The sequence below is a fragment of the Cyprinus carpio genome, chromosome B23 (assembly GCF_018340385.1).
Source record: "Cyprinus carpio isolate SPL01 chromosome B23, ASM1834038v1, whole genome shotgun sequence".
Classification (NCBI taxonomy): Eukaryota; Metazoa; Chordata; class Actinopteri; order Cypriniformes; family Cyprinidae; genus Cyprinus; species Cyprinus carpio.
Window position 1 is genome coordinate 18,769,346 of NC_056619.1, and position 18,388 is coordinate 18,787,733.

At 37.0% G+C, this 18,388-nt stretch overlaps 3 protein-coding genes across 3 annotated transcripts in view; 1 reads left to right on the top strand and 2 right to left on the bottom strand.

Moving 5' to 3' along the window:
* Positions 1 to 598: 598 nt before the first annotated feature.
* LOC109056128 (interleukin-1 receptor-associated kinase 1-binding protein 1 homolog) lies at positions 599 to 1,989 on the top strand. The gene is made up of 4 exons (XM_019073358.2): positions 599 to 951; positions 1,027 to 1,092; positions 1,176 to 1,306; positions 1,444 to 1,989. Exons 1-4 carry the CDS (start codon positions 658 to 660, stop codon positions 1,700 to 1,702), a joined length of 750 nt encoding a protein of 249 aa, XP_018928903.1. The 5' UTR covers positions 599 to 657; the 3' UTR covers positions 1,703 to 1,989.
* A 2,729-nt stretch (positions 1,990 to 4,718) lies between these two features.
* Positions 4,719 to 8,052, bottom strand: LOC109064343. The gene is made up of 7 exons (XM_019081386.2): positions 7,709 to 8,052; positions 7,416 to 7,542; positions 6,346 to 6,435; positions 6,172 to 6,266; positions 5,892 to 6,055; positions 5,525 to 5,641; positions 4,719 to 5,407 (listed from the first exon to the last, which is right to left on the bottom strand). Exons 2-7 carry the CDS (start codon positions 7,538 to 7,540, stop codon positions 5,309 to 5,311), a joined length of 690 nt encoding a protein of 229 aa, XP_018936931.1. The 5' UTR covers positions 7,541 to 7,542; positions 7,709 to 8,052; the 3' UTR covers positions 4,719 to 5,308.
* Positions 8,053 to 11,940: 3,888 nt separating this feature from the next.
* LOC109080845 (PH-interacting protein-like) overlaps positions 11,941 to 18,388 on the bottom strand; it is a 41,620-nt gene continuing 35,172 nt past the window's right edge. The window contains exons 33-39 of the mRNA XM_042750338.1: positions 17,754 to 17,826; positions 17,539 to 17,595; positions 17,280 to 17,435; positions 14,581 to 14,733; positions 14,278 to 14,465; positions 13,782 to 14,176; positions 11,941 to 12,708 (exon numbers count right to left, since the gene is read on the bottom strand). Of these exons, the coding sequence (XP_042606272.1) occupies positions 12,032 to 12,708; positions 13,782 to 14,176; positions 14,278 to 14,465; positions 14,581 to 14,733; positions 17,280 to 17,435; positions 17,539 to 17,595; positions 17,754 to 17,826 (1,699 nt within the window). The 3' untranslated portion in view covers positions 11,941 to 12,031. The remainder of the gene's footprint in view (positions 12,709 to 13,781; positions 14,177 to 14,277; positions 14,466 to 14,580; positions 14,734 to 17,279; positions 17,436 to 17,538; positions 17,596 to 17,753; positions 17,827 to 18,388) is intronic.

Consider the following 18,388-nt stretch of genomic DNA (forward strand, 5'->3'; position numbering starts at 1 on the left):
TTTAATTTTCTCTTACTTGCTGGTACAATTCCAGAAGGCAATTTTTTTTTTTTTTTTTTTTTTTTTTTTGCTGAGGGTCTTTTTTGTTTGTTTGTTTGTTTTTTAGGAATAACTAATTGCGCTTTACTACTTGGGAGTAATTGATTGTATCTGATATTCTGATATTCTTAGTTTCCTATTTTTTATTTGAATCCCTTTTCTTTATACCTAGTCACATGTTAAAATGTTGTCTAAACTGTATTGTTAAAATATATATATATATAAAAAAATAATACTTGAAAATTGAGTGAAGTAAGGGGGGAAATGTACTTGTTTTGTAAAAAAATCTTTGCAAATTGTGTCTGTCTATAAATACAGTTATGGCTTGCGGTCTTCAGCTCTTTAAACCAGTCTGTTGATCTGTGCTGCCATCTGCTGGTCACATCTAAAAAATAATTTGCTTTCAAACTCTGTAAGAGTAAAATGAAGCATATTTTAAACTATTTGAACGATTCTAACTATTTGAAATGTACAGAATGAAATACGGTCTTACTAAAACTTACCAACATTTCAGACATTTACAACACGCTGTGACTACAACCATATGACTACAACAACATCATTTCCCGCCATGCACTGGACACGTTGCCATAGCACCACGTTGGTTTACCAACAAACATGGCGCACAGCCCATCTCGTGTCTTTGCTACAATTTCACCGAATGCTGGTGATGTTTACCGAGACGAAAACGAATCGGTGTTTACCCGGGGACGCAAACAAACACCTTTACACGCTCAAAGCAACGCAAGAGTAGTCCAGATGACGGGCTGTGCGGAGTTATCGTGTCCTCCCGACCGCGCCACCGTCACCATCAGCGTCAAAAACAGTAAAGAAAATGTTAACGACGTGACTAACAGCGTTACCCGACGACTGGAGTACATACTACAGACTGTGAGACAGAATGATGTCAAGGTGCTAAATAATTAAAATTTGCGTATTCCCAAACAAAGAGAGAACAAGCAATTCTAATAGTTTCTTTCCAAACAGGAAGAAAACATCACTGTGACCAAGCATTTACAAAGAGAGGAAGAGCTCTTCCACATGCAAGCTGAGGTACATAGTTAGTTGTTGCATGTGTCCTGTTTGACCTATTTTATAATACATTTACTCTTTAATTATCCATTTTGTCTGTGCAGGTGCTTGTGGTGTTTTCAGACTTTGAGAAGATGCAACAAGCACGCTCAGTTTTGATTGAAAAACTTGACAAAATCGTGTGTGTTGGTGACCCTTACTACAGTCACAGTGCGGAAAGTCTCAGTTTGTTAAGGTGAACAATGCTTGAACGATGTCAGCCGTCATATAAACCTCCACTGTTAGCCTGAGCATAGCTTTATTATATAGAATTAATTAATAAGCCTGTTTGAAAGGATGTCTAAACATTTTTATTTTTGGTCTGTTCTGCAGACGGCGAGTATGTTTGGAAGCCGTGGACAACGCCCGGCTAAAAGCCAGCGAGGTGTGTTGCATTCTGGGACAAGCTCTGGGGCGGCCACTGCTTGTACGTGAGGAGGAATCACGAGAGTGGACCAGCGGCCAGCATGAAGTGACTGTCTCTCCTCTAACACTACACCAGAAAACTGGGATTACATTAGTCTATGCCTCTTCACACGTGTTTGTGACCTTTGAGTTGCGTCCGAAGGAAAACAACAGGAGGAAATTTTGAAAATTTTGTGTGTTTAGCAGTAATAATAGTACATGTAGTTTCTTTTATTTGTTGTTTTAACCTGTAAACACATAGTCCTGTGAAGTAAGCACCATAGAGGTCCACCGATATTCACAAAAGGGCCTAAACATAAAGTTACCTCTTGTTCCTTCTGTTGTTTTAACTTAAAGGAATACTCCACCCCAAAATGAAAATTTTGTCATTCACAATCACTTACCCCCATGTCATTACAAACACGTAAAAATTTGTCTTCAGAACACAATTTAATATATTTTGGATGAAAAGCTGGAGGCTTGAGGCTGTCCCATAGACTGCCAAGTAAATAACAGTGTCAAGGTCCTGAAATGAAAGTCGTCGTCACAATACTCCATCTGCCATCAGATGTGCAATCTGGGTTATATGAAGCGACGGGAACACTTTTTGTAAGCGAAGAAAACAAAAATAACTTTATTTAATAATTCCTTTGTCAACAGTCTCCTCTGTGTCTCTTCATATCACCGTATGCTGTGTATGCTCTTCTGTGTCATCCACTCCACAAGGATTCTACGTGTATTTAGCTTTGATTTGAAATAAAACAGCGCATCCTTGTGGCAGGGATGACATTGCAGCGCATACACAGCATACAGTGATATGGTGAGACATAGAGGAGACTGTTGACAAGGGAATTGTTGAATAAAGTCGTTATTTTTGTTTTCTTCGCTTACAAAAACTGTTCTCGTCGCTTCATATAACCCAGATTGCACGTCTGATGGCAGATGGAGTATTCTGACAACGACTTTCATACCTTTTATGGACCTTGACACTGTTATTTACTTGGCAGTCTATGGGACAGTCACAAGCCTCCCGGTTTTCATCCAAAATATCTTAAATTGTGTTCTGAAGACGAACGAAGCTTTTACAGGTTTGGAACGACATGGGGTAAGTGATTAACGACAAAATTTTCATTTTGGGGTGGAGTATCCCTTTAATAAAGTCTCCAAATTCCAGAATATATTGAAAAGCACTGTATGCAACTCAAAAGATAATGCTAAAATTTGTTCCAAACATTGATAGAAAACAACGTTAAATTCTGAAAGAAAGTGTAATGAAAGAGTTAAGATGAGCCTGTGTTTGAATAGGGAAACATGTATATTTATGCATGGATGTGCCTTGCATACACAATGGATGACATCATTGTTTGTTTCTACAACAGCATATGTTTAGACAAGTGCTAGACAACTAGAAAGATCTTATTCACTGCCTCTAACATGATTTGTCTCTAAACTTAAACTTGCACTGGATGTAGGAGAAAATGTACACTAGTGTGAAATATGCTACTTGTTTCTGTGATGCTACACCAATTTTCATATTCTCTTACACTTGCCCTGTCAAATGATATATCTTGACACTAAACAGGCTATTCATACTTTACTCTGCCTCTTTTAAAATATAAAGGTGAATGTTTACCACCTGCCCTTGTAATAGATGTCAAGTCTTGCATGACCTAAGCAGATTCATTTAGGCTTTGTGAAAATCCATTAGAAGGAAAATCTAGCAAAAACACTGTAGGGTTTGATGCGGCAGCTACTTTTGTAGATAGACAAGGAAATAAGCTAAAAGCAAAGAGGACGGTATAAACAGAACAGTCTGAGGATAATAAACAACTAGAAGGGACATGAGATACAGTCAAATCTTAGGTCTGATTTAAATTAAATTAAGAAACATGGCGTCAAAGTGGATGTCAAAGTAACTTGATTAATTTAGCCTAAAAGACAGCAAGCGAGCAATAAATAAATAAACCATTAAAAAAAAAACACAATGGGTGGGAAAAGACCACAAACATGAGCACAAAACAATAATAATGATTAAAAGCATCTCTAGACAGAGAGATATTGTGTACTGAAAAAAAAAATCAAAGACTGAAAATCATAAAGAGAATACGGGGTTTAAAACACAACATAAGCCACATGTAAACTCTTTCAAAAGAGTCAAATGACAAAAAGTCCAAGAAGGCCTGCAAGTATGCAGTGTCTGCACCGCTGCTGTAATCTAGTGGAACTACATGTTTTCAAACAACCTTTCCAAACGCCGCTTTCACCTGCCAAACCTTCCCTAACTTAAACATCACAAACACAGCTCTTGCATGTGTTTAAAAGCGAAGGTATGTGTCAACAGGTATAAGTAGGCTGCTACTTTTAATAAAAGGTCCAACATATTAATTAGGAATACTTAAGTTTAGTTTACCTGTCGAAAAGACATTCTGTATGTTCGTCGTGTGGCAAACACTCCATCAAATTCCTCCATCTTGTAAAACCACTGCCAGTGTTTACACTTGTTTTACCATGTTTACTCGTTGTCTGCCTATGTGTATTTTGGTAAGTTTTCGAAATTTGCTTGCACTTCTATAATAATGGAATCCAGAGTCCTGTCGCAAATGACGCTCTATAACAGACTGAACACCCTCCGGCTCAGCCTTGTACTGTAGCCACGCCCCGAACTCTCGCTATTGGCTGTGCGGAGATACATAGGTTGACAGGCATGTAGGACATCCTATCATCGGACTAATATTTTATAGTGAGATTTCCACAAAAGCGAAGCTAAATATTGACAAACATCTATCTGCTGTTCATGAACAGTTTGAAAACAATACACGATCATAAGAACTATCACACTAGTTTCATGACTGCTATTTCTGGTCCATTACTTCAAAAACTAATGCCTGAAGGAAAAAAAAAAAACAGTCACATACCTGCACCTGCCGAACACCTGATGCTGGCATGTGACATACCCAGATTTCATGTTCCTGCAAGAAGTTCACTTTATCATTTTTATCATTCACTTTAGTTCCCATACTCATCGTCAATGTGGCTAAAACAAAGTTTTTTTTACTATTATGAAAATGTGTTTTTAGAGGAGCAGTGTGTACTCGGTGGTTCCCAAAGCACTATGGGAATGGCACATAGACTGATGGCTTTTAAGAAGGAAAGACACCATTTCGAGGAGGCCTATTTTAAATAAATTAGGCTTTACTAAGAAATCATGTTTGTTTTAATGGCTTTACTTTGAACAGTGTTTACCACATTCTCAATACTGTTTTAAACAACAAATCCTTCTGTTTTTCTCATGTAAATAAACAGGCTATAGCCTATAATATTAACTGTAAGTTAAGTTCATTCATTTTCTGGAACTCATCTGAGTCAGATCAACATGTGTGGATTTTGATCGAAATGCATATTACAAAACATTTCATTTAATCTATAATTGATTTTTAACATCAGTCATTTTCCTCACAACTTTACATATCTTTTGCAAAGTGTGCAAGACATTAATCATTTTAAAAATATAAAAGTGATATTAAATATAGCATTTTGTGTTGTTTAGTACTGCCCTGAGAAAGCTGCTTAACATAGGCTATATTTACATATATTCCACAATGTATGTGGTATGTAAACGACATATCTCTCAAATTTACTTGCTTCCATTTGTCTTTGTTGTTGCCCCCCCAAAACCGTTAAAGCCCCCCCTTGCTTTAAAAGAAATAATACTGTCAATAAAGGGTAGCAGACATCATACGTGTTTCCAGGTATTTCAAAGTGTTTTTAAAACTTCTCTCAAGTTTTCACTCCTTCAGTCGTCAGGGTAGATTTCTTGCAACCATTCCTCCATAACAAACTTTTCCCCATCAAAGTGTGAAAAGTAGTGCTCTAGGAATCTAGGAATGTCCGGCTGTAGCACAAGACAGACACAAACACTGATTAAGATGGATTCTAAACAACCTTAAGAAACTATCAAGAAAACACAAATGTTAAAAGAAGGAAATAAAGGTAAAAGTTTTCTCTGCACCTGAAAGCCTTGAAAGAGCTTGATATTATACTGGGGAATGTATCCAATCAGTACTGATGAAGAATCAGGTCCAGTGAACATAATTCTGTAATGAGGAGTGTCCATGGCTCTCTCCAGCTACACACAAATATACGTTTCAGGTTAGAACATTTACACTCTTAAAACTAAAGGTTCTATAGATTATTGTAATGCTTTTCACACTAAGAAAGGGGTTCCTTTAAAAACTAATCACTGAAAGGTTCTTTGGGGAACCCAAAACTGGTTCTTCTATGACATCACTGTGAAAATCCACATTTGGAACCTTTATTTTTAAGAGTGTATGAATTATTTCATTTAAATAAAAACAGTGTTTATGTATTTTACAAACCTCGGCATCTGAGTATTTCTTTCTCTTGATCCACTCTGGTGGGGCTCTGAGTCCTGCATCCCATCCCATGATCACCCCCACCATCTGATTCTGTGTCTCCATCACAACTTGACCTACACGGTGCAGCACATATGCCGGCCTGGGGCTTCGCACCTCCTTTGACACTGATCACATATAAAATAATAATCGTATTCTGTTACAATACACATTCATATACCAGACAAAGAAGGTTTTAACAGCGGATCTAAATGACTGCTGTGAGATAATTCAGAGACTTTACCTGCAAAGTATCCTTTCTCATTGTCATGCATCATCAGCTCGATCGCGTTTGCATCTTCCAGAGTTTGGTACTGCTCCTCTTCCTCTCCGAAGGACCTGTCATGTAACACGACATTCCACCCTTAGCATCTGAGTGAATCAGAATTCTTTTAAAAAGAGATTAGCATAGACTTACGGTAGTTTGGGAATCCAGGTATTTAGCCAGTCAACCCAAGCAGCTGTGTTCAAGTAGGATTTTCTTATGGAGTCCCATGTTTCAAGGATTCTGAATATGAAAGTTGTAATGGGATATTTCAAGCAGTGACAACAGCCTCATACAGTGTCGTGTGTTATAATTTTTTAATTTTTTAAAATACATTTTAAACTACTGGAAATATTTCGACTTGGTACTTGAGAAGTACAGTGCCAGTCAAAAATTTAGACATGGTTTGTTTACCATGATTGAACTGTAAAAAAAAAAGTTTTTTTGGAAGAAATTTTTTTTTTAGATTATAATAATACAAGAGACTCTTTTCCTAGACAAATATAAATTATGGCTATGTAGCAGTCATAGTTAATAGTTAGTAAATAGTGAGAATTATAGTCAATAATGAGAACTAAAGAGTGACCTGTAGTTGGGAAATTAATTTAGCACTCCACAGAAGTGCAAAATAAGGTTATTAAAAACACCCAACCACTAAATCTGAATTGCAGTGTCCATTAAATATTTTTTTTTATAAAATTTTAATGAATTTACAATAATGTTCACAAGTGTGGGGTAAGAAGATTTAAAAAAAAAAAAAGTAAAACTGTAATACTGTGGACTATCATTACAATTTAAAATGACTGGTTCCTATTTTAAAACATTTTAAAATGTAATAAATTACTGTGATGCCAAAGCTACATTTTCAGCAGTAATTTAGTGTCACATGCTCTTTCGGAAATCATTCTAATATGATGATTTGCTGCTCAAGATACATTTTATTACTATCAAAGTCAAAAACAGTTATGTTGATTAATATGTTGTGTACTGATACATTTTTACAGGAATCTCTGGGGAACATAAAGCTAAAAAGAAATGAAATAACTGTTACTTTTGATGAACTTATTCCATCCTTGCTAAATAAAATTAGTTTAGTTTAGTATTGCTTACTGAAACTTATTTGTTGTTTTTAGTGTGTAAGATAGAATAGAATGCTGTTTTTTAAACACATTTTTTCCATCTTAAATAGGCCTAGTCCCGTAGTGTATCACACGAGTGTTTACCTCTGAGTGGCGATGTGTCGTTGTGTCTCGGTGCCGCTTGTCCATTTGGAGATGAGATACTGCGCAGGTAGAGCTGACAGCAGGAGCGTCAGCTGCATGATCACACCTGACGTGATGTGAGGCATCACTGCCCGTACATTCAACATGACAGAGAATTCACTTCAGCACATTGTTACTAGTTACTGTTACTGTTGTGTTTTTTGTTGTTGGTTGATGTTAATTTTGTGAAATATTGGTACACTAAATTCATTCTTCAATATTTCTTGAACAAATTGCAGTTCAATGTATCTTACCTTATACAAGAAGTTCAATGAATAAACAGAATTCACTATCGTCAGACTTTTTTTTTTTTAACTTGATAACAGGAAGAGCTCACCGAAACTCTCAGTTTGTTATGCGTTCTGTAAGCATTGCCTTGAAAACTGAGCATGATATTTACATGTGGGTAGTTTCGGTTTGACACCTGCGCCCTCAAGTTGAACATTATTAGACAGTGCGCGTCCAATAGCGGCAGCCCACGAGAGGAGTTGAGTGCGCGTCTCGCGCCGCCACGTCAGGAACGGATGCCGCATGCGCATGTTTGTTTTATTTCTCTTACAGGTCTTTTTTTCTCAACTGATATCCGTTTCATAAGCCAAATATCCTGACTCATAACCAACATTTTTTTCTTTTTAAAAACTAGGCTATAAACACTGTAGGTTTACACCACGTGCTCATGCACTCATTCATACTTCTGGTTTGTGCAGTTGATTTAGTAGCTAATTATTATTCTGTGGCTATAGTTTTGATAAATGTGTTATAAGTTTCAGAGAAAGTGTATTAACAATCGAGTATACGTCTTTAAAAATATTTAATTTAATATAAATGTATGGAATACTAATACAGGCCATTTAATATAAAACAGGAATAGTGTCATAAATATATGTCATATGTCAGCAGATTCTAATATATATATATATATATATATATATATATATAGTGTGTGTGTGTGTATATATATATATTTAATATAAAACAGGAATAGTGTCATATAAATATATAAATATATATATATATATATAAATTTATATAGTGTGTGTGTGTGTGTGTGTATAGTTGGACTTTCCTAACGATAAAAGACGAGTAGTTTATTGCACATGCCGTTCCAATTAATGCACAAAAGAGGGCGCTGTTCTCCATGAAATGGTTTATCAACCATTTAACGCTCTTTAAATGTTATCTTGACCCTCATAAGGTTAGATTTAGTGTATTATGTCGAATAATTTTAGGAAATGGCATATAATATCAATCTGATTCATGTGGGTACCAATACTTGCAATCATAAGAGCAAAATTTACATTGTGGTATTTATCATTTTAAATTCTCAACGGAAATGTCTGATTTTAAAGATTTTATTTTGATGGCTTTGTTTAAGGCCTGGAGATCACAATTTAAATTTTAATGATACACCCAGGTTTCCCTTGACTGAGATTTAAACCTTTTTTTTTTTTAAGAATTAAAGAACAAGACCATATGTGGAAACACAAATGTTTATTTCCTTAAAATATCAGTATGAACTAATGTGACAGCAGTACACCCTACACATACATTCTATTTAACGTCTTTATTTACACTTTTTCCTTTTTATAAAAGTATACAAACTAACATAGAAAGAGCTCTCAGTCTGAGGATATAAGACCGGAGAGGGGAAAAAAGACCCTGACCCCACAAACATGACTGTACCTTCAGATTTAAAAGACCGGAGGATATACTAACATGCATCCATCTTTGATCTCCACTCTAAAACCTGTCAATCAGTCCGTGTGATGTCACTTCCTGTGCAGTATGGTGGTAATAAAGGGGTCGTGAGTCAGATACAATACAGTCTTCATGTAGCAACAGATTAGAAACACCAGCTCAATAAAACATGGGGCTTGTACATTAACACACAGAAATGGACATCACATACACTCGAGAGTCTCAGACATGCGTCAGCTGCATATCAAACAACCACACACTCATTCAAAGGCTTTGGTTCATCAATCCACATTTAAAGCTATGGGCTGGATTAGCTCTATCGTTATGGATGACCCAGACCACAACTGCTGAAAGTATGCAAGAACCTTCAAAATCACATGGCGACAAACCAGACTGAATGTGATCCGGCTTTCTCAAAAAGAGACTATGCTGCATATGTGAGACCGTACTTCAAGGTGGGATATAATATCTTCATTCTTCAGTTTTACATCACACAGACACGTACATACACACAAAAAGTCAAGGCACATTCAAATCAGACTACGACATGCACACTGCCTCTTGTGTGATTCGCTGCCCTGTGGTTTCTACTGAAGCTGAGTCGATGCATCAGGACTGGAAATATCAAACAGTGTTTCAATGTGATCGGGCAAAAACAAAGTCCTCTCTGCTAATGAAACGAGCAGTTCCACGGTAATTCAATGAGTTTAGCTAATACAGAGAAAGAGGCCTGCTCTCTGGGCTAGATGAAACTACAGGCAGAGTGTTGAGACACACACACACACATAATAATAATAACAACTCTGTGAATAGTGGTTTGAAGGAGCATCAAACAGTGGCATCAAAAGCACTTGAACATACAAGAAATGCCATAAATATATGAATGTCATTGCATTAAATATCAGAATATCAAACTGAGAGGCACTTTAGAACAAAGCAAATGTTAAAGCACAATATATTTTACAAAAACATTTGTTGATTAGGTATATTGTTAGGTTAAAAAAAAGTAGGGCTGTTGTTGGATTAAGAATGAATCAAAATTAATTTGATCATAATTGTTCTATGAATTGAGGTAGATACAAGTAATTGTTTTCTACCTTCCAAAGTTTTTTTTTTTTTTTGAAAGAAATGAATACTTTAATTCAACAAAGATGCTTTAAACTGAAAAATTCACAGTAAAGAAATCTATAATGTTACAAAAGGTATCATTTCAAATAAACGCTGCTTATTTGAACTTTCTATTCCTTAAACAATCCTGAAAAATAGTGTCGCATCAAAACTGTAACAATATTAATCAGCATGACTGTTTTCAACATTGATAGTTTAGAGGAATGTTTCTTGAACACCAATCAGCACATTTCAATGATTTCTGAAGGATCATGTGACACTGAAGACTGAAGTAATGGCTGCTGGAAATTAAGCTTTGCCATCACGGAAATATATTACATTATAAAATATATTTAAAAAGAAATCACTGGTTATAAATTAAATACATTAACATATTAAATTACTTTAATTTGTTATAATAATAATAATAATAATTCACAATATTACTATTTTTACTGTATTTCTAATAAAAAGCCATGGTGAGAATAAGAAAATGCCCCAAAATGCTGACAAAAGTCAAATCAGTTTAAAACTAAAATTATTTTTGCATTAATTTGCAATCATTTTTAGATAACTATTAAAAAATAACTAACATTAATTAACAATTATTATACGTTATTATTCATCATTAACTAATCACATAATTTCCGAATTTACATTATATTGTCAGCCATATTTTAAAAAATAATTTCAAAAGTTAGTTCTGTGAAAATCTCTACCATCATTTTTCTGCAGATGCCACCTGCTTTGATATTTCATTCTCTAATACAATGACATTCAGACATTTTAAAACAGTTTTCAGTGTTCAAACACTTCTTGTGGCCACTGTATTTTTAAAGTCATGGTTCTAGTTAGGGATCACAGTGCATTTTGGGAGCCTGATAAAACAGGCTTGGAGTGATAATGTCACTACTATTACACATCTCAACAACTGCATGAACTCAACGCAAGCATACACACACACACACAGTGGTCATGGGTAGATATGCTGCTTACTAATCTCTATCCCAGCAACAGATCAATAACACACGTTTGTACTGGATGAATCAATGCGCTGAAGCATCAAACACACTCTCTCACACTAACTGGGGAGTACAAAGGAGCCAAAATGTATTGAATGTATGAAAAGGCACAAGGTATTGCTAATTATATAAAAACATGCGTGAATTACCACTGCCACTGATCTTGACTCGCAGAGAAAGACGTTAAAAAGACAACACGCGATTTATGAGGTCCTTCTCTGCACGCCACTACAGCTTTACAGCCACTTACACAATGATCTGTTAAAAATAGATTTTTTTTGAACAAGTGTTTGATTTGTTGCCCTTAGCAACAACCGTGTAAAAACAATGCATAAAATTAACAGTTTCAAGAAACGAGACAGAGTAAAAGCTCAAGTTATACCACACTCACACACACTCGAACGTCCTCAAATAAGTGCTTTCTTGAGAGATGAAATCAGGTATTTGGATTCATAAGACTGTATAAGTACCTTTCTTCACTGGCATTCAAATAGTGCATATGAAAATCAGTATTTAACTGCATTTGTGATTTTCCGTGGAAGAAAATGTATAAGGTGGGGGATTTCAAGGGGCCGTGACTCTTGAAGTCACCAAAAGAGTCAAAGATTCAAAACATGAGAATCAATTTAGAGAGTCAGAATGAAAGATTCAGATAATCATGACAGTCTGATAGCAGCAGGAATGGTTCCCCCTCCCCAATGGGGCGAGGATAAGGGGTTGTGTCACATAGGACATGCAAAGTTGGCACTGTTACCAGCCAATAAGGTTGGCTTTGGCCTTCTCAGTGAGCTTGCGGACTCTCCCTTTGCTTGACGTGCCGAAAGTAATCGAAGCATCCTCAAACAAAAGCTGTCTTTGCTCTTCCTCAGAGTCTTCTTCGTTATAGAAAGCTGTCCTTCGGCCTTGGTTACGCGTTCTCATCTGCCCTTTCGAGCTCCCATCCTCTCCCATATAAATGTCAGGCTCCTCCCTTTGGGTGGGGCCTGGCATAGGAGGTGTGGTTTCTTCGTTTCCACGCCGACTGCTCCTTCTGAGAGCTTTGGGGCTTGAAGGAGCTGGGGTATCTGGCATCCTGATGACTCGTGGTCTGCCTCGTTGTTTGGGAAACTCTGGAGTCACTACACCTGAATCTGAAAGACTACTGTCCTGGGCTGTAGAAGAAGCCCCGCCCTCATCACCAGTAGACAGATGAAGCTCCTCCTCATGGGAGGAGCTTCTTCGTAGGGACTCCAGCTCTTTCTTGCTTTTCCTCCCTCTCTTTTTTCCAGAGGCCTGGGGCAGTGGGGGCAGCGGTACTGCTACTGGCGTTTGTATTTGTGCGTCTGATCTGGGTCGGCCCCGGCCTCTTCGTACCACTCCAAGAGTCACTTGACTATGACCATTTAAATGCAAACTGTTTTGAGGAGAAGAGTCGTGATCGATTGGACCTAAGAGAGAATTAGAATGTAAGTACAGTTGAAACTAGGGCTTTGGGATATATACCTCTCGTTTGTCACGCGCATTTTGTCAGTAAAGCCGGTTTCCTGATTAGCGCTAAATCTCCATCACCTGCTTTCAAATGGAGCGGCATTTAATAGACAGAGCCGTAGATCACTTACAAGCTACGCAATATCGCGTCCATTATCGAAGGCGATTCATGTGCGATAATGAACGCGATATTGCGTAGCTTGTAAGTGATCTACGGCTCTGTCTATTAAATGCCGCTCCATTTGAAAGCAGGTGATGGAGATTTAGCGCTAATCAGGGAACCGGCTTTACTGACAAAATGAGATTGGTGTTAGATTGGGATGTGTTGTATAGCCCTGGTTTAGTTGTTCACATATATGCATTCAACAGATGCTCCTTTTTTTTTTTCAAAGCGGCTAATAATGCATTTCATTTTATTTTTTAATCAGCATGCGTGTTCCCTGGTAATCAAGCCCATGGTGACCCATGGAAAGATCCACAGATTTATATAGACTTCACATAGCTGTTATTCTACACGTCACATCAATTTTAGTAAATTTAATTCTGAATAATATTATTATTTATTTTAGCCAAGATTAAGTGTGTAATACTCTAATAGCATTTTATCACGTCTAAATCTGCAAAATTCTAAAGATTTTCTCTTAAATAATTATATATAATTAGAAAAAAAGGTAAAATCATTTCAAAACATTTAAATCTATTCTCATATCAGTTTAAAATGTTTTACCACATTTAAATCTAGAAAAATCTACAGATTCTCCCCAAAATTAATTCATAGAAGCAATCTCAGCAATTTTAACAATATTTAATGTTGAAATCAGCAAAATTTCACAGATTTTCCACAAAACCAGTTTAAAAGAAAGTTATAAATCTATTTAGGAAAAAGTTTTAATGAGCAGAAAAAAGGTGATTACTTTGAGCCTACAGGAACTACACTGTTTGTGCACCGAAGGTTTCCAGGAAACATTCAAAAATCCTCTTTCCCGTGATAACATTAGCTTTTCACAACAAATACTTATCATCTGTTACTGACCTGGTGTGAGTTTTACAGGTGTCCGAAGTTTCCTGCGAGACTCTCTGGCCCCGCATTCATTTGTGTGGGGAACCGCAGAGCTCTCAGTTTCCCTCGAGGCACCAATGGAATGAGAGTTCTGTGTGCGCAGGACTCTAGAGGAGGGCTCTGCTGTCTTACTGTGGCTGGGTGGAGGGGGAGGAGCTGACAGTGTAGAAGGTGCATCTGTGAGTTGGGTTCCAAAGCGGGCTGAGCTTCGTGTCCGACCGGGGACAACAGGAGGCTCAGTCTTGCCGTTGATCTGTGGATGTGTTTGCCGTAAAGAAGGAGCCCGGGAAGGTCCAGCGGGAGTGGGTGGAGCTGCATTGTCCGATCGAGGAGGAGCGCGAGACGAAACCCGACGCTTCCTTTCTGGACTGCAAATCAGAAAAGAAGAAAATGTGTAGGCAACATTTAGAAACAGTGACCAATTCTAGAACATAATGTTCTGCAATGACCAATCAGATACTGTTTGTACCTAGAAGCGGAGCTTGAAGGTGAAGAGCTCCTCGTCCTCTTTACAGACTGTCTGGTCAAGCGCTCGGTGTGCAGCCGCTGACGGGTGAATCGCTCACTGTGCAGACTTTGAGCAGCTTTAAAATGGGTCAGGATCGAACTGATATGCTCTTCAAACAGAGCAGACAATCGCAGACTCATGCTGTAGATCTGCACACACAAAAACACACATGTATTAAATAAACTAGATGAACTGGTTCAGCTACAGCATTACAACATGTCTGTTTTTAAAATGAAAAGGTAATAATCGGACATGATCTCATACCCTGGACTTTTTGCTGGGTGTATAGGCTTTGGAGTTGCTGAAGATGAGGCGTACATCTTTACAAAGATCCATGGGAGTGTCATACTCTCCTTCTAACAGGCGGTTCAAGACAGTCGTAAAGTCCATAGGAGTGTCCACAATGTCCAAGTAGTCCTGAGAGAGGTATTTTTGATAAACAGGGCATGCAAGTAGACAGTGCACTGCAAAAAATTATTTTCTTAATCAGTATTTTTGTTTTGTTTTCCAGTACAAATACCCAAACATCCTTTAAACAAGATCTACACTACCGGTGAAAAGGTTGGGGTCTCTTATGCTTACCAAAGCTGCATTTATTTGATAAAAAAGTAATATTGTGATTTTTTTTAACCATTTAAAATAACTGCTTTAATTTTTTATATATTTTACAATTTAATTGATTCCTGTGATGACAAAGTTGGCATTTCAGCAGGCATTACGCCAGTCTTCAGTATCACGTGATCCTTTGGAAATCATTCTAATATGCTGATTTGGTGCTTAAGAAAAATGTCTTATTATCAAGGCTAAAAAAATTATTTTACTGTCACTTTTAATTAATTTAAAGCATCCTCGCTGAATCTTACTACCCCCAAACCTTTAAATGGTAGTTTATATTAAATAATCATAAAAAGACAAGATAAGAAGAGAATTTAACTTAAGTTTATTTTTCCTACCCAATTGACAAATTGTTGTTTTTATGGTTTTGCTGTTTTGTGACAACCATCTAGTTACTTATTTATCTTGATGCAAGCATGTATAGGTATTTTTACTGGAAAACAAGATAAAACAGTATGTGTGTGTGTGTGTGTGTGTACATATAGGCTGTGTATACGTGTAGCTGACACTGTTATAGTTACACAAATATTCCTGGAAAATTAGTGGAAAATATATGCTCTGTCACAAGTTTTGATTTTTTGTTTGTCCAAAGGTAATAAATATTGATATGTCATCAAACAGCAGGTGGTCTGAGGCTGAGAATACAGCATCCTTCATAATTCCCACCTGAATTTACAGGTATAAGCTACAGTTCTGTGTGTACAGGTGCATCTCAATAAATTAGAATGTCGTGGAAAAGTTCATTTATTTGAATAAATTCAATGCACACAGACTGAAGTAGTTTAAGTCTTTGGTTCTTTTAATTGTGATGATTTTGGCTCACATTTAACAAAAAACCCACCAATTCACTATCTCAAAAAATAAGAATATGGTGACATGCCAATCAGCTAATCAACTCAAAACACCTGCAAAGGTTTCCTGAGCCTTCAAAATGGTCTCTCAGTTTGATTGAGAACGGAGGTGCACTCACTCTATTGGTTAGTAAGACTGCCACTCAGTAATGCATGTGCTCTGGAATAGAGTTATATCACGTCCACATCGCAGGCTTTGCCATTAGCAAAATCGCAACGTCTCAAATCGCGATTGCAATTCGATTTGATTTCGATTAATCGCACAGCCCTAATGGACACCCTTCACAAGGAGGGTAAGCCACAAACATTCATTGCCAAAGAAGCTGGCTGTTCACAGAGTCCTGTATTCAAGCATGTTAACAGAAAGTTGAGTGGAAGGAAAACGTGTGGAATTGAGGATTGTCAAGCAAAATCGATTCAAGAATTTGAGTGAACTTCACAAGGAATGGACTGAGGCTGAGGTCAAGGCATCAAGAGCCACCACACACTGTTGTGTCAAGGAATTTGGCTACAGTTGTCGTATTCCTCTTGTTAAGCCACTCCTGAACCACAGACAACGTCAGAGGCGTCTTACCTGGTCTAAGTAGAAGAAGAACTGTACTGTTGTCCAGTGGTCCAAAGTCCTCTTTTCAGATGAGAGCAAGTTTTGTATTTCATTTGGAAACCAAGGTCTTAGAGTCTGGAGGAAGGGTGGAGAAGCTCATAGCCCAAGTTGCTTGAAGTCCAGTGTTAAGTTTCCACAGTCTGTGATGATTTGGGGTGCAATGTTATCTGCTGGTGTTGGTCCATTGTGTTTTTTGAAAACCAAAGTCACTGTTTACCAAGAAATTTTGGAGCACTTCATGCTTCCTCCTGCTGACCAGCTTTTTGAAGATGCTGATTTCATTTTCCAGCAGAATTTGGCATCTGCCCACACTTCCAAAAGCACCAAAAGTTGGTTAAATGACCTTGGTGTTGGTGTGCTTGACTGGCCAGCAAACTCACCAGACCTGAACCCCATACAGAATCTATGGGGTATTGTCAAGAGGAAAATTAGAAACAAGAGACCAAAAAATGCAGATTAGCTGAAGGCCACTGTCAAAGAAACCTGGGCTTCCATACCACCTCAGCAGTGCCACAAACCGATCACCTCCATGCCACAAAGAATTGAGGCAGTAATTAAAGCAAAGGCCCTACCAAGTATTGAGTACATGTACAGTAAATGAACATACTTTCCAGAAGGCCAACAATTCACTAAAAATGTTTTTTTTTTTATTGGTCTTATGAATTATTCTAATTTGTTGAGATGAATTGGTGGGTTTTTGTTAAATGTGATCCAAAATCATCACAATTAAAAGAACCAAAGACTTAAAGTACTTTAGTCTGTGTGCACTGAATTTATTTAATAAATGAGTTTCACAATTTGAGTTGAATTACTGAAATAAATTAACTTTTCCACGACATTCTAATTTATTTAGATGCACCTGTATGTGTTTTCTATGTGTGTCAATGTGTTACCGGATACTCCTCCAGATCCACAGGTTGTCTGAAAGGCTCTGAATCTTCACATTGAAAGATGAGCTCCAGCAGCTCTCTGCAGCGCCCCTTCCAGCTCTGGGGGTCTGATGTTGGTTTACTGCGCAGACTCCTCAGGATAGGCTGCTGCCGCTGCCTCTGAAACAGATACACACTCGCAATTAGCCAGATGTAAACAATCTTGATGTATAATCAAGTCTTATCTTTCTGGCCCTGTTTAAATTATATCAGTTAAAGTTACCTTCTTATTGCGGCTAGATGTACAAGGTGCCTCGCGTTCTTCATCCTCATCTTCATCCTAGGTTGGGAAAAAGGTATCATAGAAAGTCATAGAAATACACAAATTTACATTTAGTGCTTGCAAGGCAGCAAAAGAACAGTCTTAAAGGCACTGTAATGTATTAAATCTCTTTCACTTATGAGTGGTTTACAGGTGTGTGTTTCAATGACACTTACATCGCTTGAATCTGAGAAAGCAGTTTTCTTCATACTGTTATACAGTGGAATAATATCTGTACAGCTTTGGTCCCTAAAGAACACAGACAGAAACAGACAGTCAAAACCAGTCCACCGTATGCACCGATTAAATTCAATTGCTTTTTGCCATTAATAAAAGCACAATAATAAAATGTATACTATTATGTCTAAATAAATAAAAACAACAATTAAAAAAAATAATAATCTAATTTAAATGCTACAAGTTAATTTATGCATCACAAAATTATAACAATGCATATCAATAATGGATATTAATTCAATTCAATTCAAGTTTATTTGTATAGCGCTTTTTACGATACAAATCATTGCAAAGCAACTTTACAGTAAATTAAGTTTCTACAATATTTAGTAGTAGCTTAGTATATTACTTCTGAGATTTGCTAACTCTTAAATTTTAGAGTGTTAAATCATTAGTGTTTTTTTTAGATATGAACTTTAAGTGATCATTTGATGATGACTGCAAAAGTAATATAAATGTAAAAATACAGAAAATGAACACGCGTAATTGACCATACACTATTTGGCAATACAGATAAATTAAAATGATAATGACCGATAATCAATTTGCTATAAATATATTGTGCATCCCAATT

What these genes read in the sequence shown, in the direction of transcription:
- LOC109056128 (XM_019073358.2), top strand. Translation starts at nt 658, where the DNA reads ATGGCGCACAGCCCATCTCGTGTCTTTGCTACAATTTCACCGAATGCT. An exon ending in TGAGACAGAATGATGTCAAG is followed by an intron (nt 952 to 1,026) that starts GTGCTAAATAAT and finishes CTTTCCAAACAG; the next exon opens with GAAGAAAACATCACTGTGAC. An exon ending in GAAAGTCTCAGTTTGTTAAG is followed by an intron (nt 1,307 to 1,443) that starts GTGAACAATGCT and finishes TCTGTTCTGCAG; the next exon opens with ACGGCGAGTATGTTTGGAAG.
- LOC109064343 (XM_019081386.2), bottom strand. Translation starts at nt 7,540, where the DNA reads ATGCCTCACATCACGTCAGGTGTGATCATGCAGCTGACGCTCCTGCTG. An exon ending in AGAAATACTCAGATGCCGAG is followed by an intron (nt 5,642 to 5,891) that starts GTTTGTAAAATA and finishes ATTTGTGTGTAG; the next exon opens with CTGGAGAGAGCCATGGACAC. An exon ending in AGCTCTTTCAAGGCTTTCAG is followed by an intron (nt 5,408 to 5,524) that starts GTGCAGAGAAAA and finishes CTTGTGCTACAG; the next exon opens with CCGGACATTCCTAGATTCCT.